Source organism: Chelonia mydas, chromosome 14 (genome assembly GCF_015237465.2).
Source record: "Chelonia mydas isolate rCheMyd1 chromosome 14, rCheMyd1.pri.v2, whole genome shotgun sequence".
In the NCBI taxonomy this organism is placed as follows: Eukaryota; Metazoa; Chordata; order Testudines; family Cheloniidae; genus Chelonia; species Chelonia mydas.
The window spans coordinates 14558842-14585918 of NC_051254.2; the positions used below are offsets into that span (position 1 = coordinate 14558842).

Genomic DNA, 27077 nt, shown 5'->3' on the forward strand with positions numbered 1-27077 from the left:
AGAGATGTGCCTGCCCTGAGCTGCTCCGTTGGCTTGCAACCGCCGTGTCTCCTCCCTAGCAGGGAGAAGGAGAGAAGCCAGGACGGCCCTTCCAGGAAGAGGACCGGAGGAAGGAGCAGGAGAGAGCCGCGGGTGCCCTCGGAGCGCTCCCCTCCTTCTTTCTCTCCCTCCCCGGGCTCTGGGTGGGAGTCACTCCGGATGGAGGGGCCCGTGTGAACAGGTAAGCGGAGCGGGCCGGGGAGGAAGGGGGCGGCCAGCCGCAGGAGAGCTCTGGGTCCTGCACAGCCAGAGAGCGGAAGGGAGCCCGGCTCGCAGGGCTGGGCGCTCCCCGAGGGGGCGGGGGTCTCACGGTTACCGTCCCGCCAACAAGCGGGCAGGGGCCCCGGCTGGGATCCCACTCCCCGGCGGGAGCCGGGCGGCTCAGCCCCAGCGCTCTGCGGTGCCTCGCTCCGGGGCGCCCGGGGCTGCGCTCAGTGACCCAGCCGGAGAGGGAAGGCGGAGGGGTCGGGGGCGGTTTGCCGGCAGTGCCACCCCCTTGCTGCCGGGCCCGGGGGGAGGGCAGGCTGGGCTCAGCCCAGGGCATCCCCCGCAGCAGGCTGAAGGAGGGAGCCCGGTCTGCCTGCTGCCTTGGAACTGGGCCAGGGCACTGCCCCCCGCGAGGTGTGGGACAGTCAGCGGGGACTGCAGCCAGGGACTGCCTGGGTGGAGGTAAACGGCCTCCTGCCAGAGTTTGGACCCCTCTGGTCCAAAGCCCCTGTGGACCCTTTGGGCAGAGTCCCAAACAGAGCTGCCACTGGGCTCCAAAGTCTCACCGGAAACTCTCCCCTACCACACCCTACCGCCCTGATCCCCTCCCATGCCCCGATCCCCTCCCATGCCCCCTCAGCAAGGGAACCAGAAACACCCCTGGCACTGGAGATCTTGAGTAGAATTACCCAAGGGCGCCACATCTGGTCCTCCAGCCAGGTTAGAGTAATGCCCACAAGGTGGGGGCCTCATCCCTCCTAACCAAGTCATGGACGGGGCACTCTTCTAACTCCTGACCTAACATTAATGACTGCAGAGAGAAGGCTGGATCCTTGTCTGCTGACAGCCCAGCCTTCCCAGGGATAACTAAAGGCAAAAGCACTGGAACTAGCCATCTCGACTCTGGGTTTCACTTTACACCAAATCTTTTCCTGCCTTGTCTCCCCCTTGCCTATTAGCACAGAGAACAAGGGACTCAAAACTTCACCCCCAATGCTGCTCTCCCCACCCCACCCCGGTCCCCCTGTTCCCAAGGAAGTGTCAGCACTGTTCCACCTTCTTCACTGCCATAAACTGCTCATCAAAGGGCCACAGCTGAGCACCTAAAAAAAGACCTCCAGGTGTGTACATAGACTTAACCCCATTTTACAGATGGGGAAACTGAGGCACAGAGAGGCCAACTGGTAGGATCATAGGGTCAGCAAAGTGGCAGAGCTGGGCCTGGAACCCGTGTCTCTTGATGTTCAGTCATGAGCACTAATGACTAGGGCCTGCTATCTCCTACCTAAGAAAATCAAGTAATGAGCGGCTTGATCCTGCTCCTGTTAATGCCCCTCGCAAAACTCTCATTGACTTTAGTGGGATCAGAATCAGGCCCTACAGGATGAAAGAACTTTGTCAAATGAGTGGACAATATTCTAACCATGGAGGTAAAACAATGAAGTTTGCACAAGCTTTTCAGTCATCCTTGGAGGATGTGTTAGGCAACAACACAAAAGAGTATCTGAGAATGCAACATTCCCCACAGGGGAAGAGGCGCTGGATTTCAGTAGCTACAATTCCAGCCATTTTGGTTACAAAGAAAACAAGCTGTGCTCTACTGAACTCCACTCCCTTGGGACTCTTGGCATGTGACCCTTCAATTGGCTGTCAGCTCACCTTCCAGTCTGGCTAAGAGTTCAGTCCATTTCAGAAAAGGAGCAGACAAGGGATTGGATGGCATGGGGAATTAGCAATGGGGAGAAAGGTTCAAATTGAGTAAGGATGAGCAATCCATCCGTGACTGACAGCTGGTCTCCTCTGATGGCTGTTCAGTAGTTTATGTGAAAGGTGTTTGCTGGATATCAGTTCAAGCCCCAGTGGAGAGGTATCCAGAATACATTTTTAAAAATCACTAATATTGGTAACCTTGACTGGCCCAAGATTGACTCAGCCATGGAGACCAACTAGCCTCAGTAGTGGTCCCAACCTTGAACCATAACTGAGAGGCAATGTGAAGGAACAGCTGCCTCTGGTGTCAATGCAGAAAGGCATAGTCAATGTCCAGGACTGTTAATCCAGCATCTTCCAGGAGCACTAAATTAACACACTAAGAAACACCTTTAACAAAGCATGAGACAGACACACTGCTAAAACCAGATTCTGCTCTTACACAAGGCTAGTACTATTACAGGGGATAGCTGCCCTTTGTGCCTCAGAGGGGCTTAAGATGAACCTCAGATGTGGTCAGAAGAGATTACCACCACCTGTTGTAGCATTCCACAAGTGACCAGGTGAATTACAAAGGGTTTCTTGCACTTTTCTCTAATGAGACACAGGCTACTGGACTAGATGGATTTCTAGTACAGCAATTCACGTGGTCCTAATGTGCTCATACTTACTGCTGTGATCACTTAATTACCACAGGGAGAGTTAATACCAGGCTTTGTACAGCTGCGTTTCTTTTGTTGTTCCACTTGGCAGAGCCAGGTAAATTGGCACCAGAATGACCTTGTTTCCAGTTACTTTTGTTCAGGCAGAAAGCAGCTGGCATGACACTGCGATCACTGGCATTCCTTGCATTAGTCAGTATATTATAAGCAGAATGTCTCAGCATTTATTTCAGGGAGTGGCACATGGGCAGGCAAACTAGTGAATCAGATTGCTGAGGAGGGAAACTTGGCCTGTAACGATGTACAGTAGATGGAGAAAGTGGTTGAAAGCTACAGCAGGTGTGCATTGTAATGAGAGATTAATTAGTAGGCAGTGAGTGAGTATAAATAGGAAACCTGGTGGAACTGGGAGTGGCAGGGATCATTAGCTGGACAAAGCAGTCTGAGCTGTGCAATCGAGAACAAAGACAAGTTGAACTGCAATGTTCTGGGTTGCTGTCTTTGGGTCTGTGACTACTGGGGACAGACTTTAGACCATGAGCCAGCTAATACAGAGTGATTAGGCCATGAGCCAGCTAATACAGAGTGATCTGATCACACCAGAGGGAAAGACCATGAACCAGTCAGTAGCATTATCTCTGCCCAGCCACAGCGTACAAAGAATTAAACCGTGCCAATCATCCCAAGGTTCGGTTGTATGTTATGTCTCCACACCAAAGCCTTCATCTGTTTGTGTCTCTTTTAGACTGTCTGGGCTCCAGAGCAAGGACTATCTGTTTGTGGACACACTACCCAGCACAATTAGGGCCTGAAATTCAAGCAGGGCTTTTGGTTGCTACTGTAATATATATGTTTAATAACAGAGTGAACTTGCCTATGCAGTATATATGTACACACACACACACGTTAATCATATTCATTTATAGAATGGCTATTTTGGTACCAGCCTGGTGTTTAATATGGACTCCCAGTTAACTGAAGTAAAGGGTTGGGCCTTTGAAATGCTGAGCTAGAGTAGATTATTCCATGAACGGATATAAGAAAGGTTACTTTACAGGAATACAAATAAATCAAAATTTTAAAACCCAGACAAATCCTCAACCAACAGCTAAACCAGATCACTATTTATTACAAGGCGGCACTAGGGGCCTGTGGCTGGGGCCCGTGGCTGGAGCCTCAGGCTCGGAGTCAGGAGACCTACATTACATTCCTAGTTTTGCCAACGTCTCCCTGTCAGACCCTGGGTAAAGTCACACACATTCCCTCTCTTTGTCTCAGTTTCCCCAGCTGTGATATGAGCATAGGGACAGTGACCATCCTTTGAACAGTGCTTTGAGATCCACAGATGAAAAGCCCTGTATCAGTGTTCAGCATTGCACTGTGCCCTGAAGGTCACGGCCCATGCAGCCCGGCAGGCAGCCAAAGAGGAGCACACTTTTTGCAGGGGAGGAGGGGCTCTCAGCTGAACGTTTCATGCTGCAGGACCCAGAGAGATCAACCCTGGGAACCGCCACCGAGAGTCTCCCATGGCCGAGACAGGGTGGAATGAGACACGTCACTGAGATTACCGAATCCCAAGCTGTTAAAGACTTTAAAGATCATGGTTTGAAGCTTGAATTGTACCCAGGAGCAGACAGAGGTGCCCAGCTCTGCTTGTCCTACTCAGCAGCGCTATATATAATTTTTACTACTGTTGGTATTTGCATGAGCTTCCTTCCCTCCTTAGCATGAGGATTTTATGACCTTAGCTACCCTCAGCAAGGGGACTGTGTGCTGGAAGCAGGTGAAAGGGAAAACAAGCTCTGGGAGGGAGCTGGGCAAGACCAATTCATACCTCAAAGGGGCGTGTTCAGGACTGTACCTGAACATGTTCAGCCTCTTGTGAAATAAAAGGGAAAGGTGGCTTGTTTCCCAGGCACTTTGGTGCCAGGATCCTGTGGTGAGAGACGGGAAGGTGTTTTGAGCAAGGCTTAGCAGGCATTGGTTCTCCTGGCCAGAGAGCAGGTGTCTGTTGTGACTCTCCTTGCATTGCTCCAAGTGCTACCGTATGACAGCTGAGCTGATTTTTCAAACAGGTTGGCTTGGAAGGAGGTAGAAGTGGAAATGTCCCGAGGAGCAGCAGCACATGGGACTTCCAACGCTCAGGACCGGGGATGGGCCTGGATGGTCTTGTTGGCCACTGTGCTGCTTCAGGGGCTAACGCTGAGCTTCCCCTCTTGCATTGGGGTCTTCTTCACAGACCTGCAGCATGAGTTCCAAGCCACCAACAGTGAGACGTCATGGTTCCCATCCATCATGACAGCAGTGCTGCACGCAGGTGGTGAGTAAAATGCCAAGTAGCTGCCTTCAGCTTCCTCTCCTGGCTAAGCCAGTACACAGGGTTCATTTAGTTAATGAGCCTTTAAAATGTCATTAAGGTAGCTATATACTGGCAGTTTGATGGCTATGGGGACAGGGACAATACCCAAACATGAATAGTGACCAAACATTGACTGTTCAGTGGCCTGCATGAAAGGAGTCTGGTGGGTCTCTCCAGCACTATTGGCCTTTTCTGAGCATCAAAGTAGAGAGGTCACAGGTTGAATGGGACATAGATGCTGAGCTCCCTCATCTCTCCAGCTCAGCCTTGAGGCACCTTGGCAGGGTAAGCCAGGTGCCAGAGAGACAAAGGCCTAAGACAATCTTCTTCTCACGCTGTCTTCTCCAGAATGGGAAAAATGCATTTCCTCTTCCATGACAGTCCTTTGAATAGCCTGATACACCTGTCCCTTCCCTCTCTCTGTCCCCAGAGAGAAGGCTCCTGGCATGTGCAATGGGACAACTTTGCCCTCCATGTTTAAAGGGATGCTGAGATGTTTTTGCTAGACCCATATAGTCTAGATCCTCAAATACAAAACAATGGTGTTAAAAGCAACTCTTCGGGCTATGACACAAAACCCAGGCAGCTGCCAGTTACATCAGGGAAAGAGTTTCATGGAGCTGGGCTGATTCAGAGCTTCACAGAACCAAAGAAGTTTGTGGTCTTCTCCAGCTCTCTCAGACTCAGTTCATAGTGATCAGGGGACTTTAATCTCTGAATTATGCGAGTCACGCTGAGCTATAGAGATTGGGCCAGTTTCATCCCTGCTCGGAAGGGAGGTAAAGGGGTGTTTGGGTATCTTTTCTAAGTGAAGGCTGCTTTAGTTTCTGCCATGTACTTCCTAGGAGCCACACCAACGGAGGCTGGAGCAGGGGGCGCTTATGGACATGATTTCCCAGCCAGTTTGTTGCCCACTTTGGGGGTTCCCCTGCTGTCGGGGGGGGGCCCTCCTAGTGGAGGGGAAGTTGTGACCATCTTGTGCCACCACAGGCTGGCAGACTTTCCACAGCTAGGGGCCCAGCAGCCTGGGACACATTAGTGGAAGCCCGCATAAACCAGGGATGACTGAGCCATATATGAGAATGTGAGCTCTGGCTGATATTTGGCATCCCAGAGCCAAAGCTCCGTTTCCTGTAGCTCACTGGTTTGGCTCCTTAGCCCCTAAAATGCTCTTTGGTCTCAGCCTTTTGCTTTGCCGGAGCTGCTGCCTCAGTAGAGCTCCAGGGCTTGAAACCTCTGGGGACTCTGAACTCTGCCCCTGTAGCAGGGGTGCAGATTCCACTGTGGCTGTGTGTGTGACCAAATGCCTGAGCATTGTCACTGGGAGTCTCTTCTGAAAGAGAGATGTGATGCTGTGAAACGATCACCAGGCAGGCAGCTGTGCCACATATAGCCCCAGTCACAACCCTCGCTACTTACTTGTGTATCTCCAGGCCTGAAAGCTGATCTCCTTTGCAGGAATGCGCTTTGTATTAAAATGCTTATTCCCAGGTTGTGCAAGGAGTACAGCCATCCACACATGATCCAGGGTTGGGAGGCCAGGGAGGGTGAGGAGCCATGGCGAAAAAGAATGCTACAAGATTAACAGTTAGCAGCACTTAACATGATCAAAGAGCTATGTGGTTAGTAATTAATTAATCCTCACAGTCCACGGGGGAGGTATTAGCAGCACCATTTTACCGATGGAGGGACTGAGATCCCAAAAGTTTGAGCGACTTGCCCAACATCATGTAGCAAGTCAGTAATAAAGCTGGGATTAGACGTCACGTGCTGTTTACTGAGTGCAGGGCTAGGAGTTCTTTATTCAAGGCTTGTTGGAGCTACATCTTATGGGGCCAGAACAGTCCTCCCACCCTTTAACTCCCTCCCGAAGACTCACTTCTACCCTGACATGCACAAGAAGGGACTCAACAAAGTGACTATTATGTCTATATGTACATACTTATCCTATAAACCCTTCCCAACTACGCTGCTCACATGCCCTTACATCTTATTGCCATGACCTCTGCCCATCTTCTTCCACCCCCAGCCTATTGTTCTGTTGCCCTTGTTATGTCATGTCTAGATACAACGGTAAGCTCTTTGGGGCAGGGACTTTGTCCTTTTAGCTGTGCTGCGAGGTACTGAGCTGACCTGTAGCCACTATAAAATAAGAAATAGTATTCTATATCCTGTATAGTATAATACACACAGATATGCCTTTATCAATGTGTATCTATGATTACATAAGTGATATATGTACACACCCAGAAATACTACACAGGTAAAGCTCATCTATATAGGCCATGCAAAAAAAAAAAACCACTCTCTCTCTCTCTCTCTGTTGAATCATGGTAACTAGGTAATACAAGACCAAAGTTTGAGTGTTTACGATCTCATTAGCACTCTGAGGACACGTGCTAGCTTTATTGCTCTTTTACCTAGCTGAAGAATATCATGAGATAGCATACTAAAATCATATGCGGAACAGCCGTCCATCTAGTGACAGAAAACCAGGGACGCTTTAGATGTTTAAGAATCAAAAATAAATCCTTGGTCTTACTTTTGGAGTCCATCAGTGCAACAAGTCTCCCTAAGGGCCTGAGGAAACTGACCTGTAAGAAGAAGCTAAAAGAACAGGTGTAGCGAGGCGATGACTCACTGGTCCGGCACCTCCTGCTGGTAGTCTCAGGAATTAGCTCTTTCCAGCCTTCGGAGCACCCTCTGCAGGCCAGTGTCTCGCCTGCCGCTGGTCCCCTTGTCCCTCCCGGACCCCGGTGCCTCTTTACCTTGGGGTGCTGCCCTGTGGCAGAACACCCACACTCTGGGTCTCCCCATCCAGGGGAACCCCCAACCCTCTATCCCCACCTTGCCTCAGTGGCTACTGCCAGTCATCATCTAGCCCCCACTCATTGGGGCAGACTGCAGTCTGTAAACCACTCATCACTGGCAAAGGGGTTTGGACCTGCTGCCTTTGCCTATTCCCAGGCTACCCCTCTGTAGCCCCAGTACCTTTCCTGGCCTTTAGCTAGGCCTGCAGCCTGGGTGTTTTCCAGGCTAGAGCTCCCCAGCTCCTCTGGCCTTCCCCCAGCCCTGCTCCACTCTAGGTACCCTGCTCAGCTCCCAAGCAGCCAGTCCTTCTCTCTCCACTGCTAGAGAGAGACTCTTCCTCAGCTCCTTTTATAGGGCCAAGTGTGGCCTGATTGGGGCATGGCCCAAGCTGTGGCTGTTTCCCCAATCAGCCTAGGCTTTTCACCACTTCAGAGCCGGAGCAGGGTGACTGCCCAGCTACAACGGGGCTTGGTGTGATCCTAATGGAGTTGCACCCATAAAACATCTGGCCCATTCTGGCAGATCTTGGCTACAGAAGTGACTCGGAGTATTAAATAACTCAAAGAGAAATTAAAATGGTTTAAGCTGAGTCACGGATTCATAATTACATAAAAGGGTGAAATGGTGCAAGGGAAAATGTAGGCTGGATGTCAGGAAAGATTTCCCAACAGTAAGATCACAATGACTGATCAATTCCCAGTGGCAGCCCCAGCAGCTGAACTCGATAAACAAAACCCTCGGGGATGTTCTGGAGAGAACAATCTGTCACTGGTAGGGGTGGAAGGGGAGTAACTCCGGTCAGCTATTAATAGGTTTTTCCATCTTACTTTTAGATTCTGGTATTAATAAGTACGCATACTCTTTCAAGAGGGGAAAGTGAGCCATCTGATTATTTGGATTGCTCCTAGAAAGGCTTAAGTCCTGGTGAGAGAATGCTACGCCTGAAAAACACAAGGAGTTAGGAAGGCTGGCCTAGCGGTTAAGGTGCAACCATAGGATTCGGAAAACCTGGCTCCAATCCCTGGCTCTGCCACTGACTCCTTGTGTGACCTTGAGACAATCACTTAGGTTTTCTGTGCCTCGGTTCCTCCCCTGTAAAACAGGGATAATAGCACTGCTCTACCTTACCAGAGTGTTGGGAGGTGCTCAGATATCTCAGCAAGGGGGCCATAAAAGTACTGTAGACAGAAGAGGAATAGGAGGCTTCCAGTAGCACAATCCTGAAGAGCTGTGCCTTACACCTCCTGTGCAGAGCATGCTCCCTGAGCTAGCTGTAGCCTCTCACGGCCAGCACTGCAACTCCCCTGCCTGTGTAACCAGAGATCAGAATAGTACAGGTGTGCAAGGAAAACCCACTCCACCACCACCCCGGCCTCCGCACACTCAGGGGGTGACAACTAAAATGGGGCCCATCGTGTTGGATTTCAAGACTCTTATGACCAGGAGAGGAAAAAAATAAAATAAAAATCCAGCTGGCTCCAGAACTCCCCCTGGAATGGAGTGTGTTTTGCTCAGCTCTCTGTGTATCTCTCTCCATCTGTCTCTCCTGTGATTGTTCTGTAAACAGACTATCTGAGCTGGTACTAGGGGAAAGGAGAAGAGCATGCTGCCTAGGGTTCAACATCTGAACTGTTTTCCTGGTTACACACGCATACCGCCACACCCCGTTCTGGTTAGAGGTAACGCTTTAAAAAAAAAAAAAAAAACCCACAAAACACTGAGTCATGCTGATGCTAAGGCCTCGTCAGAAGCAACCAGTTGCTGTCTGATTTGTCCCAAATGGAGTGAAAAATACGTGGCAGCTGACAACCAGGTGAGGCATTCAAAGGAGGTTGCACCTCAGTAGAAACAGCTGGACGCAAAAATGTAAGGCATAGGTGCAGAAGAAGCCTCATGGGAAACTATTTCATTTAAAAGGTATTGCTATTAAAGCCCTGTGGAGATAGTTAGACCAGTTCACACTGCTCCACCTAGATTGCACTGGTATCTAGCAGAGTAATACGTGCACAGAGGCCTAAATATTCCAAAGTGACTAGAGATTTTGGGTGCCCAACATGAGACACGTGATTTCCAGAGGACAGGTACTTAGCACTTTCTGAAAGTCAGGCCCCGTCAAAATGTCTCACCCAAAATCACTATAGTCACTTCTAAAAATTTAGGCCATAGCATTTTAAACATCCCTGAGTGATAGTTCTAGTTATAACATCTTAGTACAGGAAATGCCTATTAAATTACCATACGCAGAAGCTGGGTTCTTGGAAAGTGACATGAACCATGTTGGATCGTTAGCAGCAAATCTCAAAATCTTTCCTTATTAAAATTAATCCCCTTTGTGTACAATATGGCCCAGAACTAAATGATCATCCTTTGGAATAGCACTAAATAATCAAGTATTCATATATCAAAAACAACCACCCTACTAGAATTAGCAGATTCCAACTAGGGTCAGTGGTTTTCAACCTTTTTTCATTTGCGAACCCCTAAAAAATTTCAATGGAGGTAATCTTAGTCTGCAGACACCCAGGAGTCTGCAGCCCACAGGTTGAAAACCACTAACCTAGGTAACTGATACTTTGTCCTTGCTGGAATCAGAGATGTGCTAACTAGAGCCATGTTTAAACATATTCGTTAGCATGCAAGCATGGTTTCCTTACCCATTGGGGATGTAGGGATTATTGATTAGAGACTCGTGTTATAATCATGTTATAAAACCATGGTAAAAATGATCTCTGGGGACAGTCTAAAATTTACCATGTTGGAAGGCAGCAGGGACTGCATTATAATACAATTTGATCTTGTTTGTGTAGGTGTGATCAGATTGGGTTATGGAATTATCTGTTATTTACAGGACAGAAACATGGTTATACATTTCAGGCATGTTTATCCAGAGAATGCCAACCCATCTTACAACATCTTGTCCCCTGACATCTTGCTGTATGGATGGAACTTCACGTCTATCCTGGTTCTCAAAAAATAACTGCTCTCATCAATAGTCAATTGGTGTTAGAATGCTGCTAGCAGAAACTGCATTTGAACAAGGTTGTAGTTAGCATGGATGGGGCCTTAAGGGTCAAATATATCATGAGACACATTTACAATGTAAATCCACATTGTGATGTAGATGGGACTTAACTGCACTTAGCTCTGTTCCATGTACCCAACCAAAACAAGCCAGATTGTAACGGAGTCCAGGGGCTGACCACGTTATATCCAGGTTCCCAGCATGGCTGAGGTCGGTGGTTGGAATTTTCAGCTCCCACTGAAATCTCTATCCCTGACTTCAACTGGAGCAGAGCACAGCCCAATTTAGAAGCCCAACCCAAACCTGAGTAGACTACAGCCAATCCCAAACCCAACCCAAGCCTGAGTGTGTGGAGTTGTTTTGTACCCGTCCTCCCGAAATATAATCATCCAAAATATACACACTTCAAACTAAGGGCTGTCTACATGAATAATTAGTTTGCAGCAAGCTGAGCTGTAAATCTACCCCTCACTAACCTGCCATGGTCTAAGTATCCATTTGCATCTTTGAAACGGGACTAGATCAAAGCCTGTTAACCAATTGTTCATATGCGCTTCACCAGGGTGTATATGCACATAGGCAGTTAGACCCTGGCAAGCTAGTGTAGAGTGGTTTCTTGCCCCAACTCGCCCCATACTAATTGTTCACCTAAACAAGCCCTCAGTGATAAGAGGCTACTTAACCTGACCCAAGCCTGAATATATTTTCTGCAAATTACATCCGACCGACCCCAACACTTGTAACTGGGTCAGGTTGCACAGCAGAAGTAGGCCAATGCTGAGTGCTTTTGAAAATCAACCCCTCGTAACAGAGATGAGGCCTAAGAAAAGGCAAACGAGGGGCCAGAGGCATCAGGAGTTGGCAGGAGAAGCAACCCTCCGGCAGAGTTGTTCCCAAAAGAAAATAAAGACAGGACCATAGAGCTCACCAAGGGTTTCTCCTGACACAGATGGATACCTTCTCCTCTCACATCTGGAAACAGCTGAGCATTCCATGCGCTGCCCTCCGTCTGTGCACACAGCGTCTCCTGATATCAGTGGGAAAGAGCACAGGGCCCACTGGCTTTAAAAGGCTCTCTTAGACCAGGCACAGCACTAATGTCAATCTCTATCCAGATCCTGTTGGGAACATCTTACTTGGTGCACATCAGGATGGAAATACCATTGCTCTTATTCTCCTGACTACAAACAACTGTTTCGTGGGAGCTCAGGACTACAGTGCAAAGTCACATACAAAGACATTAAGTTGATCAGAAAGCCATCCAACTGATAAGGAAAGTCCAGCCTCATGCTAATTAAAGCTCTTAACAGTTTGGCTCATGCTAATTAAATTTACTCTCCGAAGACTAACTCCGGTGCACTTTATAGGACACTATGTAACCAGTAAATTACAAGCCAGTTGTGGTTACTCTGCATGCCAGTCAGTATTTCTCCATTTCAGCCTGGGGTCAGCTACAGTACAGAGGGACTGGCTTTTGCCTTCCTTACACTGGTGTGAAGCAGGAGTAACGCAACTGTATTCAGTGGAGTCAAAGTGGTGTGAAGTCAACATGCGAAGAGAATCAGGCTCAGAGTGAGTGTGTGTGGCTTTTGTTGTGCCTTTCCACCCTTGTTGCACTGATTAAGCCCTGCTCTACCCCTACAATATAGGACAACCTGAATTCTATGCTGGTCAGCAGAGTGAAAAAGCCAAACCCTGAACACCGGACCTATGCCAGCGTAACCCCCCGTGTAGACACAGCGAGGTTGACAGAAACAGTCTTCCATCAACTTAGCTACCATTGTTTGGGGAGGCAGGGTTCCTACAGCGAGGGAAAAAACGCTTTCTGTCACTGTAGGCTGCATCTGCACTGCAGGGTTACAGCAGCATAGCTATGTTGATATCATCCCCATAGCGTAGACATAGCCTTAGAACCTCAGGGTGTGTCAGAGCACTTTCCAAAGGTACTTGTGAACAGCCTGGCCACCTCCACAGCACCCCCTCATGACCTCAGGTCGCTCTGCCTCATTTTCCCCACTTTACAGGACTCTCTCAATCAAGCTACTAAAACTTTTTTTGGTTCAGCTACAACGCCTCATGTAGGCTAGATTTATTAAAACAAAATCATTCCCAAAATAGAGTTTTAAGTTGCCCATCAAGTCCATACTCCCAGCCTTTCACTACTTTAAGCCCTTTCCCTTAAGGCTCAGCATTCCCTCCTGGGGCGTACTCCCTCCCAGAAGTCTCTGTAGTCCCTCACTCCCACTTCCCTCTCATTGTCTCTCTCCCCCCAAGCAACACCCCCCACCCAGCTTCCTGCTGCTCTTTATAGGGGGAAATCAGCTCCTCCATACTCAGCTGATTGTACTAATTAAACCACACACCCCACCCCAGGTGCAGCAGGCAGGGCTAATTGGATAGAGCTGGCTGACTTGAGGCCTCCAGCCCTTAAAGCAGAAGGCCACCTGATTACAGTGCTTCAAGCATCTGTTACAGCTTGTTCTTTCTCCCTTCCTTGTTCTGCCCAGCTCATACTAACAGGGGGGAATTCTACTCCAGTATATTTACTGCAAAAGAAGGAAACAAAATCATGAGGGAACCAATCGACCCCTAGATACTCCTTGCCATCCACTGGCTTTGTTAAGAAAATTCATGCTCAGGAGAGTTGTATGAAATTAAGTCCTCCCCAGTAATAAATCCTCATGACCTGTTGGTCATGTCGGTTACTCCTCAGCAGACTTGCATAAGAATTTTTAACACTTATTGTATGCGTTGTGACCTTCCATCAATGCCACTTCAGTAGCCACAATGGTCTTCAATGGATGACCAGATGGAGGAAGGTGGAAGCAGTACAGAGGCTGCAGCTTATGTAGGATGCTATGGGCTGCCTCTTTAGCAGGACGGGCTGCCATGAGCACACCACCATTGTACTGTTGCATCTTCCAAGTCTCCTAGTCCGATACTGGTCCTGATACAAGGCCTTGATCTGCAACACCACCAACATGCAAGGACTTAGCTATATCAGTGATTTCCAGCATCTCCATCCATGGCCTGCCAGGACAGCTGTGCTGCCTTGGGCAATGCAGGATGAAGTGGGTGGGAACTGATGGTAGGTTGTCCTCATTTGAGCACAGCTGTGGAATGAGCTACCAGAGGAAATTTCTGATAAAAAAATCTGACATTTTAAAACATGCAGTAAGACTCACCTTTTTTTATAGTTTACTCACCATAACTGGAAGGATGCAAATATGCATTGGCTGAGGCTTTCAAAGCTGAACATGGAACGGGGCATCTAAGACTGCTAGGCAGCTCTGCAAAAACGCTGCTAACGTATATACACCCACAAGCAGAGCATTCTAGAAACCGGGATGAGCAGAAGAATCACTAATGTTCACAACAGACCTTGCCACACAGATCTAATTCACCCATGCAATGCTTCCATGGACCACCAATGGGCACTATGGAAACCCCTATGGGAGAGAGATCAATAGATAAGAATATTGTTTGAGATCTCTAAAATGATCCTTCTATCACCCAAGTTTGTCCCTGTGTTTGGAAACTCTTAACAGTTTGGCTCTGCCCAGATTTGCTGTTCCTCAAGGTTTGTTGGTTTAAGCAAACATAACCTTGCCTGCACTCTGGTCTGCTCTCACCCCACTGTGGGGCTGCAACACTCTACTGACTTCAATAGAACTATGCCCAGCTTTGCACCGCTGTAAGCAAAAGTAGAATTTGACTCACGGTCTCCATCAGTATTGCCCAGCACAGCAGATTGTCTTGAGTAGCCTCTACGCATTAATCACTAATCGTGTGATTTTTTTTTTTAAACTGTTTTCTTCAAGCCCTTCCTTACTACTGGGTTCATGAGCCTTTATGAGACTCTCAGTTTTCATTTAAAAAAAAAATTAATAATCTCTAGCTTTTATGGTTGCAGAAAAAAGCTTGAAAACATGAAGAACACACATTCTAAAGGCTCAGACTCCAAAAGGCAACAACAACAAAAAACACCTAACGTGCTTTTTTTGTTTTTAATCTCATGGTTTTAGGGGACTGGACTTGTTAATTCTACATGTTTGGGGTTGGCTAACCTACACCACCATCCTGTAAATTCCCCCACTCAGAAATAAAATTCCACCCTCAGTTTGCTGAGCCAGCCAATGACCTTTTCAAAGGCTGATTCAGCCATGAACAGGTGAAGTTTCTCAAGCAGATCAAAATATAGGCAGCTGCAGCCTTCATTTTAATCAAACTCAGCTGTTTGCTTGACAATTGTGGATTTTGTTTCAAAAAATAGCGAATTGTCTTAGGCCACAAACATGAGCCAGGTTATTTTCCCACTCTGATCAGTTGCTGATGCTGAAGCTTGTGACCATTTTAGATTCGCGTATGTAACATTATATTAAAAAAAAAAAAACAACTGAAAATCCTTGGGCCTCCTCTTAGGAACAAAAGGGAAACTCTAGCATCTCTTCCTCTTCCACTAGAACACAGGCCCTTTAAACAGAGGAGCATGTTCCTCCCCAGCAACTTGCCAGCATGTCACTGCTATTCTTACCCAGCCCTAAAGAGAAGTGACCCAAGTTTGCAATGCCAAGGGATAGATTAGCAATTTACCAGGAGCCTATGAGATGCCCCAAAACTGCATAAGTTTACATGTACTTAACTGACCACATATGCACACATCCAAACTTGCTTGTGCACAGAGCTAGCTCAAGACAATTGGCCACCCCGGGTGAAACTTCAGTGTTCTGCCCCCCACCGACCCTCTTGGGAGTTCATGGCAGATGCCCCAGTGCCTCCCCTGCTGCTGTCACCCCCACCCCTGAACCTCATGCAGCCGGGTTGGAGGCTAATGGGCCAGATCCTGGCCCGGGGCTGCAGAGGTTGCTGGGCACTGGTGACAGACCCCGTGGTATGGGAACAGTCTGAAACCAGGGCACCGGCAGAGGGCGGTTCCCAGCCTGTAGAGCCTGGCCCCTGGATAATGAGCAACACATATTCCCCTCCCCCCCACCCCGCAAAAAGCCACCCACGCTGGGGGCATTGATCCCCCTCACAAAAGGGGTGGCAGACTCCTTCCCACTGGATAGAGTGGGGGTCCCTGTATCCCCAGCCTGGCCCCACACCCAGCTCCACACCTTGGCCCCCCATATCACCAGGCCATCAGCTGGGCCCCTGTACCCCACCCCCTGCACTGTGCATCCCCCACACCTTTCCAGATGAGCTCCTTGCTATGGGGCTCATAGCCTGCGTGGTAGCAGCGCCTCCAGAGCATAGGTCGGGTTGAAGCAGCGGCCGAGGCAGGAGCTGGGGGCTGCCTAGGCAGCAGAACCACATGGGCTGGGCGCTGACATAGGGCCAGGCGTGTCGCTGCACTTGTGGGGGAAGCCCTGCAGCGACACCAGAAGCAGCCCTGACTCTAAGCACTCAGTGGCTGTGGTCTTTCCATGCTAGGGGTAGGGAGCTATTGGGGAGGGGGGAGAAATGCTGCCCAGGCAGCCTGGCTGCTTCCCATTCCCCAGAGCCCCAGCTGGTAGCTGCCCCTCCATGGGCAGCCTCATCCCCTACCACCCTTACAACTGCCTATACTGCCTATAGCTAGAGTGGCCACAGCTTGTGCATTATATTTTTCCTTGCTAGATGAATAGAAATCGCTTGTTAGCAGAACAATGTAATGTTCACCAGCAATGTAAACAATAAAACCCAGCCCTCCCACTGGAGACGTACAGCAGACATGGGCTCTGGCCTCTTTGAAGCATTATACTCTGTGACTACATCCCTCACTGTATCACTGCACTGCTCAGCTTCTCCCTCCCCAAAGGGGAGCTGATGACACTCCCCCGCCCCGGCCAGTTTCCAGTGTGTTGGGACTGATGGACATAAGGAGTTGCATCAGCAACACAGCATTAGTATTGTCCGGGGCAGAGCAATTGCAGGGCAGATGCACAACTCCACAGGCCACGGCTTAAATGCCTGTAAGCCTAACAGGTTTGACTTTAATGCAGACAAAAATGTGTCCCTCATTCTGTTACTACATGATCGTCCGCAAGGACACTTACTATCTCTCTCCCATCCTTGACTTGTTTCTGGACTGATCTGTCTTTTCTTTAGCGCGAAATCTCAGCCCTGGCTGAATGTTGCCCAGTTCTAGACTTCGGAAACACTGGATACTCTGTTACTTCGCTATAAACTGCTGAGAGCTCGGAATGCCGTTCCATCTCTTTGGCTCGGTGCCTCCGGGTTAGCCCTGCAGTTGTTTTCAGCTCCTTTCCCAGGAAGCAGAGCACTGAGCTGGCCCTTAGAGATAGCTCTGGGACTGCCAGGGTTTTAGAGTCACTTACTGAAATGTTTTCAAGCAGGAACCCAAAGAGATAGGACCTGGAAGCTGCTTAGGTTCCAGTGGGACCCATCAGCAAAGCACTCACAGGGAACTGTCAGCAGGCACTGGCTCCATAACGGATGCTGAAGAAAGTGGAGCTGGAGAGAGAGGAAGGAATAGTATAAAGAGGGTTTTGTTGGAGGCTCAGAGTCAGATGGGAGGAGTCATTAGATCCAGCAAGGGAAACTTCTGACCAGCTGCTGTGATCTTTTAATCAGAATTTGAACTCACACTGCAGAGTTTGAACCCAGCTCTAAACTCTCACTAGCTTTATGTACAAGCATTTTAAGGCCTCCAGCCCTGCAGCATCTGGGCACTTCACATACATTAACAAATTAACCCCCACAGCATTCCTGTAGGAGAGGAAATAAGCACTATCCCCTTTTCCATGTAGGGAAACTGAGGTCTCAAGCAATTAAATGACTTGCCAGGGTTACACAAGAATTCTGTGTCAGAGCTGGGCTCAAATCTTCCATTTCCCAGGCTGGTGCCCGATGAGCCAGTTTGGGTCTTTCAGAGTTTACAGCCAGTACTCTGCTGGACTTCCTGAGGCTTGAACTGGCTCTCCTTGAGCCAGCACCTCCCAGCTGTGATTGGCAGGGACTCCAGGCCCAAAGTCAGCCTGGGCAAAGTGGGAAGTCTCTGGGAACTGAGCCCACTTGCACAAGAATTCATCTGTTTCTGGTTGGGTGGATTTTCTCCATATTTTGCTCCTCTTATTTCTGTCTCTTGGGTGCTGCATTCCACCATTTTCTCTCTTTTTTTATACTGGAGTAGCATCTGGAGTATCTGCCCATCCTACTCATCCCCTTCTCTTCTTCCTCCATCCCTTCTTCTTCTCCTCATATCCCCCTCACCCTAATATGTCCCTCCCCCCTGCAGTACAGGAGCCCTCCCCAGCCATTGCTCTGCTTTTATAGGGGATCAGAGTGCTGCAGGGAGCCAACTGGAAGCTCTTTGGACTTGGCGCAAACCTGGCCATGGGAGTGGAAAGGGGGCTAGGAGTATCACTGTGGACTGCTCCAGCCCCTGTGCACCCAGGGAGCTTGTGGGGGAGCCCCGACACGGAACTGGAGGCTGAGAGATGTTTGTAAGATTTAATTGCAAAACATATAAAAAGCCACACTGTCCCATCCCCCTTCCTAGAGACCTGTAAATGGAGCTAGAGCTCTTCCCAGAATCTATTCCCGGTGGGCACAGAAATCCAGGTCATGTTCTTCTCCTCTTCCAGAATGTGCCCAGAATCTATACCATGTGCACACAGAATTCCATTTGAAGAACCTCCCCTCTGCCCCCATTCAACCCAGAATCCACCCCACAGAATAATGGAAATCCTTTTTTTGTTCGTACCCTAATGAATGGTCAGTGGATGATCAGATCAAAGGAGTCTTCTCCCTTACGCACGTAAGTGAAGCAGAAGATGAGGGAGGGGCCGGGGGGGGGGGTATCAGGAGACTTGGGTTTTATTCCTGTATGACCAGGGACAATCACAGGGGAATTCCAAACTAAATCATATTGTGCACTCAGAACAAGTGGAGCTTTGTTCCTGCAGCCACTAGGGTAAAACCCAAGACAGAACAACTTGTCCATCCTTGATTCCTGCCCTGATGCTTGTTTGGTTGCTTTATAGGGCCCCTCTGCAGCATCTTGGTGGAGCGATTTGGCTGCAGGTTCACTGTGATGCTGGGTGGCCTACTCAGTGGAGTGGGCATGGTTGCCAGCTCCTTCTCTAAGTCCATCAGCCAGCTTTACGTAACAGCCGGCTTCATTACTGGTGAGTACCAAGTTCGGACGTGAAAAATAAATCACTGTGGTTGGTATTTGGATGTAGCTAGTGTCCAGGGAAGAATGAGTGCATAGGTTCCTTCCCTCATCTGACAAACAGGAAAGATCAGAACTGCAGCGCAGTAGGATTCATATCCTGAATAGCCAGTACCCTTCTCCACTCCCCTTTACTCCACCCCTTGTTCAGCTGAGATCCCTGGGAACTGCTTCTCCTGTGAGCCCCACAGGGCTAAGGGTCCCAAATGGGGACAATCAGTAAATAAAGACTACCACTTTTAGAAGCTGGCTGGTGATTTATTTTTGAGGAGGAGGGAGGGAGCATATATCCCATACAGTGCAACACATTTTTCGGACCTAATTTCCCTGGAACTGAAATGGGTGTGTGGGGGGAATGTTATCCAGATGGATTGTGAGTATCCATATTTCACTCCTCCCAATTTACAGAAGGATGGAGACACCTTTTTTCTAAGAACAAACATAAAAATGTGGTGGGGTTTTGTACAGAAGTAATAAAAATGGAAACTTGCCAGAAGCTGGGAATGAGCGACAGGGGACGGATCACTTGATGATTACCTGTTCTGATCAATCCCTCTGAAGCACCTGGCATTGGCCACTGTCGGAAGACAGGATACTGGGCTAGAGTCCAGAGAAGAGCAACACAAATGATTAAAGGTCTAGAAAACATGACCTATGAGGGAAGATTGAAAAAATTGGGTTTGTTTAGTCTGGAAAACAGAAGACAGAGGGGACATGAGAACAGTTTTCAAGTACAAGTATGTAAAAGGCTGTTACAAGGAGGAGGAAGAAAAATTGCTTTTCTTAACCTCTGAGAATAGGACAAGAAGCAATGGGCTTAAATTGCAGCAAGGCAGGTTTAGGTTGGACATTAGGAAGTGGTAAAGCACTGGAATAAACTGGCTAGGGAGGTTGTGGAATCTTCATCACTGGAGATTTTTAAAAGCAGGTTAGACAAACACCTGTCAGGAATGGTCTAGACAATTTGTCCTTCCACAAGTGCATGGGACTGGACTAGATGACCTCTCAAGGTCCCCTCCAGTTCTATGATTCTAGATGGACCTTTGGTCTGACCCAGTATGGCCATTCTTATGTTAACTTCTCCCCTTCTCAATAGCTCTTATGGAGGTGGTGTTGGACTCTTGCTCTCTTGTAACATAAAACAATGAATGTCTGCAGCCAGATCACCTTGGGATTTGATCCCATGGGATCTCACAAGCAAAGCAAGGTTAGAATTGATCAATGAATGGATGGGAGACCTACAAACAACTCCCTAGTACTGCTGAGGATTCAATAAGCGTCACTCTTCTCTCTGAATCCCTAGTGAACGAATGCCTCAAAATGGTGTTGTGTATGGCACAGAGCTGCTGCTGCATGAGATGTAAAATGGAAGTCATGGCCACTTCTGGTCATTAACAATCCCATAGCAACTGAAGTAAGAATAGGGTGTCTTGTTAGACACATCTCAGTTTAGATATGTATGCCAGCCGAAGGCTGCCTGCAACTTCATCTAGGTACAGCATTCAACTTCACCTCCCATCCTGAACTATCAAGTAGCATTTCTGTGTGCTGCTGTAGAGCTGACATCCTGCACTGCAGGAGGAGAAGTACTTCAGTGGTGGAAGAAGGGGTGCTTGGGTCATTGAGGTCTTTCCAGCAAAAAAAGCACTATATAGAAATAAGCTGTTGCTTTTTTTTTTTTTTTTTTTTTTTTTTTTTAAAAAAGGCCTAGGATCCTGTTTTGGCTTCCAGGCGGGAGTGACTGTGCTTGGCTACTACTTTGTGCGCCGACGGGCTTTGGCCAATGCCCTAGCATCCACCGGTGCCTCCATTGGCCTCACACTGTGGCCGTTGATTTCTCAGTACTTGCTGGATGAGATGGGCTGGAGAAACACTTTCCTCATCTTTGGCGGTGTGCTGTTGAATGCTTGTGTCTGTGGGGCCGTGATGAGACCAGTCCAGTTTGGGCCCCCCACGTCACCGCTGCAGCCCAGCCCTGGACAGGAGCCAGGCAACTCAGCTGAAGATGCACAGCTGTCCAACGGAGCCACCCCTCATCAGGTGGAGCCCCCGCAGCAGGCCAGGTTTGCTGCTTGCAAGCAGACGCTGCAGAAGTACCTGGCTTTTGATATCTTCTGCAAAAACAAAGGTTACCAGATTTACACCATTGGCGTGGCCTGGATGGTGATGGGCTTTGTGCTGCCCCTCATCTACCTGGTGCCCTATGCCATCCGGAACGGGGTGGAGGAGCGCAAGGCCGCCCTCCTTATCTCCATCATCGGCTTCATTAACATCTTCATGCGCCCCATGGCTGGGCTGCTCTCAGGACTCAATATCTTCACTGGGAAGCGGATTTACCTGTTCAGCCTGGCCATGCTGCTCAATGGGCTCAGCAATCTCATCTGCATCATCTCCGCCGACTTCAGCATGCTCATCCTCTACTGCCTCATCTACAGCATGTCCATGAGTGGCATTGCAGCGCTGATCTTCCAGGTGCTGATGGATGTGGTGGAGATGGACAGGTTCTCAAGTGCCTTAGGCCTCTTCACCATCCTGGAGAGTGTCACCATCCTCCTTGGACCCCCACTCGCAGGTGAGAGCGCAAAAATGTTATTGGAGACCCGGTGACAGCAGGCTGGGGAAAGGACAGGGGGTATTAGGCCTCTGATGACAGACATTGGGGAATGTAACAAGAAGGGAGTGAGGAGCTATCAAACCCCCATAGGCAATGGGGTAGGGAGCACCATTAACAGGAGAGTCAGAAGGGAGTTATCAGCCCCTATTCACAGGTGGTTTAAGGGCTGAGGAGATGATGATCTGTAAGCACCTATATTGGGAATGAAAGATTAATAATAAAGGGCTCTTAAATCTAGCAGACAAAGGTGTAACAAGATGCAATGTCTGGAAATTGAAGCTAGACAAATCAGACTGGAAAATACAGTAGAAATTAACAATGAGGGTAATTACCCATTGGAACAATTTACTCAGTCTCCCTCTTGATAGTCATCAGAGTTATTTGCTGTGTTATACTGCAACAGTCTATGCAGAAAGGACAGAAACTGACAAAGACGCTTAGTGGTGCTGAGCCCCTCCAGTAAAGTGGCAGTTCACCCTAGGTGTCTTATCAGTGTCTCTGCTCCTTCTGCGTAACGTACTGTCGTACAACCCAGCAAATAACTCAGATGGCTATCAAGAGGAACACTTGGTACTGACTGTGAATCCTTGGCTTAGGGTCTGACTCCCTGACTCAGTAGGAGCTGGGTGTGCTATGGAGAGGACACTGATATGCCCCAGGGAGTGAATTTTGTGTTGTTCTGAAGTAGCCTATGCTGGATGCACAGAAGTAGCAATAACTGATTCTGAGGACACTGATATCCTCTAATGGTGCCCTAGATGCAAAGCTGCGTACAGAGTCATCAATTCAGCATGACAGCAGCCAGAACAGGCTGCTGCTTCAAGCCTGAATTTAATCTCCTGAACAGGTTGCCCCCACCTGGAAGAGCCTGAAAGGGGCCCAGCCAATGGTTAAATCAGAGTAGGATCATGTAGGATCAAAGAGACTTTGAGAGTTTGGGTGGGATATGCCAGCCACAGAAAAATCAAGAGTTGACAGCCAATGCATTAATGCTACACTGGTATGAGCCTCATGCCATTCTGCCCCATGCTTTATAACCCACCTAACGCTGATGAAATGCCAGCCTGCCTCTCCCCAGGCTTATCAGGATGCCTTTCTCTCACTGACCTCACTTCCTTCTTCCCTTTACATATATGGCACACGTCCATGCTATTTTATACTGTCTTGTACTGTATCATTCCCCACTGTACAAGTGCAGCTCCAGCTGTAAATGACAGGTACACAGCATTCAAGTGTGCATTCAGCAGGGCAGGCCTGCAAACTCTGGGGCCATTCTAATAAGGGAATGATAATATCTCCTGTATGTCTCTATCTCCCAAGAGTGTCCTGAAACTTATGGCATCCATGTTTGTTATTTGCTTTGAGATCTTCTGATGGGAGGTGCTGCAGCAGGGCACAGCCTTATTATTATTAATAAAACAGTAGGAATATATTTACTTTTGCTCTTATACCTATACACAGGGCACTTGTACTGGCATTTTATACCAGTACAAGGAGAAATCCTTACAAAGGGTGCCGTTAATTAAGATGTTAGCATTTAATGCATGCAAATAACGAATGTTACTGCAGAATTCTCCCCACCACACACACACAAGCGTATAGGAACATCTTACATACCAGCTGAATACTGCCTGATCTAAATCTTTTTCTTTCCATCCCTAGCTTCTGGGAGGGTTAATTATTTGCACACAATAAATATCAACATTTTAATGGTCAGTATTGCCAACAACCCTTCAAGATGACTTTATATTTTTACAGCATTTTAAGAGCATTGGTTAGCTAATATCTGTTGCTCTGAAAAGTTTCCCCATCCTGACTGAGCCATTTAAAAGTGTTTTCAGCAGAGAGGCCAAAACAAATTGATTTGTACAGACCGTTATCTTACTTGCTTTATCCTGGGCTCAGAGTTCGCAAGGCAACACATTCCTCTATTCGGTGACTATCAGCAGCAAGGGTTATGGGGCCCCAGTTGCAGAAACAAAACAAATAAATGAATTGCATGAGATGGAAACTGGGTTGCCCCCCACCTCTTCTTTAATGATGTGTCCTCTTGTGGAGCAGTCATGGCGACAGCAGAAAGCACAGCCAAACCACACAAAGAAGAACTTAATCCTTGTGTGGACACACTGAGTGTTGGCCTGGTTCAGACAGGAGACAGACCAAGCCTTTTTGGGGCCATTTCAGAGCAATATTTGCTATAAGTGCTATTTCGAGCAGGCGGGCGGGCGGGGGGGGGGGGAGAAGGGGGACAAGGGGGACGACATACAACCTGCAGTAGCCATTACGCCACATCCTTATTTAGTTAATTTCTTCATTATTCTTCCCCCCGAAAGGGGATGTCTACACTGCACCTGGGAGCATGCCTCCTAACCCGGGCATACAGACTCTCTCAGATCAGCTCAAGCTAGTGCACTAAAAAATAGCAGCATGGCCGTTGCAGCAATGGCAGAGGCCTGGATTACGTCTCTGAGCTTGGGCCCACCTGGCCCCGAGTCAGATGGCTAGCCAGAGCCTCTGCCAATCCCATGCTGCTACATTAAGCTGAGCTGCATGAATCTGTCTAGCCAGGGTTGCTCCCAGCTGAAGTGTAGACCTACTCCCATGGACTATGATTACATCACATCAGCATCAATATAGTCTGGCATTCTGCTCAGAAAAGATATCACCACTTTGTCCTACCATGCTGGGTAGCACTCCTGTGTGTTATTAAACAGTTGCTTTGTTCCATTTCAGAGGCAGCTGCATTTCAGTGGTGGATGAACTGAGTGCTGTGTATGTGGCAGTTTATGAACTATATGGGTCCCTGGGGACTATATCAATGTAAGATACTATTCTTTGGTATGCAACTTTGCTCTGACTGAACTCTGATTCTGTTTCAGGTGTTCTGGTGGATATAACTGGCCAGTTCAGTTATGTCTTCTATGCCTCCAGCTTCTTCATGGTGTCAGCTGCACTCTTCATGGGTCTCAGCTTCTGTGCTTTGGACAGAAAGAACAAACTGAAAGAGGCTCTGAAGCCAACCTCCAATAGCCCCTCCAGATACCAATACACTGAAGTGCCAACTAACCCAGGGCCTGAAAAACAAGCTCCTCCTGCCGTCATGTACATCACAAGCATCTGAACGAAGAGGAACTCATAGAATCCTGTGACCCACACAACCGCAACATGTAGCGTAACTGGAGGAAGATGGGAGGAAATGCCTGCTTTCCACAATAACCCATCTGGGTCCTGCAGTGAGCATCTACTCAGCAGCGCTGCCTCAGATTCCAGATGGAAGATCCAGATCAGAGGCAGAGCCCAAAGCCTTGCAACAGCCAGAAAGCCAAAGAACAAGGAGCACTTCTTATACCTGGTGCAAGCCCATAAGGCAAGGATAGTAGATCTGTGACTTAATGTGTGTTACTTTAAGCTAACAGAATTAAATCGACAGTGACTTTTTTTTTTTCAGGCTGTACATTTTTTGTATATTTTAATTTTTAAGACTAGAAAGATTTATTAGGTTATGCACTACAATGATCCCTGACACAGCAACAGTCAGTCAGTCCTGGAAGAGCTAAAATACCACTTAATCGCCTTGTCTGGACATGCCAACCTAGCAAAGACTAACTTTGTAGTGAAGTCATCTGGTTGCCTCCCACAAGGGGCAGGGAAAACCCCTTTCCTGGGGGATGCGTTGCTGCTTTCTCCCCCACCTCTGGATATTGCATGGAATATTACACAGGTTGTAGAACCCAGGCTAGCGCCTGCTATCAGTTGTGTCTAGGCCAAATTAATTTTTTACAAGCTAGTAACCAAATCATTCCTGCATTTCAAGGGCATATTCAGGAAAACAAAGGTTCAAATCCAAAGCCCCAATAAAACTGGACAGACTCAAAGTGCCTACATTTTATAGCCTGTGCTATGATGTCTTTAGCTCTCTCCTCTCCACCTTTACCAAGGTGTGCTGCAAGAAAGAATGTGACAGTTCATGGCCAGTGTAAATGCACTTAGAAACTGGGAGAATGAGTGGCAAATACAGGGATGGACATTTTTTCTTTCCAGGAGCAGTACTTTGAAAAATGTACCAGGCCTGAAAGCAATTGCACTAGTCCAGACCTAGGGCCAAGTTCAGAGTCAGGGTAAGCTAGACTCTGTTACACTCAGAGAGCCAGATCCTCATCTTATGTAAATGGGAGCAGCTCCTCATCCAGACTCTCAGACTTAATTACACCCATTTTCCAGTATAAAAGGGAGTCTACACGGGTGTCATTTACATGCCAAAGAGTCAGAAGAAATTGGGGTGGGGAGGTATGGGGGAAATTTAGTTTTACTTACACACTCCCGTTAGTGATCTTTCTTGCTACATTCCTTTTTTTGTGGCCTTAGCATGTGAGTTATACCAGCTTGACCTCCCTTTGGTCTCTTAGTGAACCAAATTCAGAGATGAGGGGTAAGCTAAATGTGGATATAAGTTACTTGTTGGTAAATGGATTGTCCCCATATAAATGGAAAGGAGTCTAAAGGACATCTAAGATGGTGTAACACGGAAGAAGCTATCACTTTGCCAGCTTAGACTCTTCTCTGGATGTGGCCCAAGATACCAGCTATCATAATGCACATAAAATACATTTTTGCTTTTACTCTGCTTCAGTTCTGAAATGACTAACAGCAGATCTCTCACAGAACATTGGAGATGGAGATTAATGCTTTAAACCCTTTGAAAGATGGGAGTTTAAGATGCTCTCAGAAAGTAGAAGCATTGGCTTCTAGCTTTAGTGGTTGCCAAGATAACAGATACTGAAGTCATGTCACAATTCTAATGAAAAAAACAGCTGCTAGTTAGAATGATGTGATTATGAGGTCCCAACCTGAAAAGCCTAGAAACAAATGCATTAAACCACTAGAAAGCCGAGCCTCCAGGCTTTCCAGACTATAAACGCATTCATATCTAACCATTATTGTTTGTGAGGATCCCACCATCTAGCAGTGCCTCTTTTGACAACGGTCCAACACACTTTGCCTTCCTTTGTCAAATATATCCTTAAATAAGATAACAGTTGGGAGATGTTTATATGCAGCCATGTGCTTTTAAAAAAATGTCTTATCTCTAGTCATATGTATTTAGTAACTTGTGTAAATGGGCAGCAACCACAAAGCAAACAGCTGGGACCGTTGCCACTCAATTTGGTTATACACAAGCACTCTTTGATCCTTAAGGAAATGTGCAGTTTTCCTCCTGCGTCAGAACAAACCATTAAGAAGGGTGTGAGTCTCAGACCTGTTCTAGCTTTGTGAATAAAGGAGCTAGGCAGCAGCATGTGTGGGGGTTTGGGTTTTTTTACATGATCTCTAAATTTTAAATTCAGTTCAGTGGTTTGTGTTTCCTGCCACTCCTTCCTAACTTTTTCTTCTCCCACGGAAGTGGAGTCAACTGATCTCTACTTACCTCAAGGTCCCCTGTTGTAATGAATATCCGAGCCAAGGAGGACAGGATG

General features: G+C 47.8%; 1 protein-coding gene and 1 long non-coding RNA gene across 5 annotated transcripts; one reads left to right on the forward strand and one right to left on the reverse strand.

The window, feature by feature from the left end:
- SLC16A5 (solute carrier family 16 member 5) lies at positions 1-26368 on the forward strand. Of its 2 annotated transcripts, XM_027827403.3 has the most exons (5): positions 1-220; positions 4694-4938; positions 18799-18942; positions 20695-21561; positions 24483-26368. In XM_027827403.3, the coding sequence occupies exons 2-5, from the start codon at positions 4722-4724 to the stop codon at positions 24722-24724; spliced, it is 1470 nt and encodes a 489-aa protein (XP_027683204.2). In that variant the 5' UTR covers positions 1-220; positions 4694-4721; the 3' UTR covers positions 24725-26368. The 2 variants fall into 2 exon arrangements, with proteins under 2 accessions (XP_027683204.2, XP_037770274.1); XM_037914346.2 differs by lacking the exons at positions 1-220; positions 4694-4938 and adding an exon at positions 11817-12382.
- LOC122462935 lies at positions 4933-15599 on the reverse strand. Of its 3 annotated transcripts, XR_006285829.1 has the most exons (5): positions 14531-15578; positions 14017-14259; positions 11739-11837; positions 6397-6550; positions 4933-6310 (listed from the first exon to the last, which is right to left on the reverse strand). It is a non-coding gene; the product is annotated as an uncharacterized LOC122462935 (long non-coding RNA). The 3 variants fall into 3 exon arrangements; XR_006285830.1 differs by lacking the exons at positions 4933-6310; positions 6397-6550 and adding an exon at positions 10331-10812 and having other exon boundaries at positions 14531-15599; XR_006285828.1 differs by lacking the exons at positions 4933-6310; positions 6397-6550; positions 11739-11837 and adding an exon at positions 12705-13775 and having other exon boundaries at positions 14531-15599.
- Positions 26369-27077: the final 709 nt, after the last annotated feature.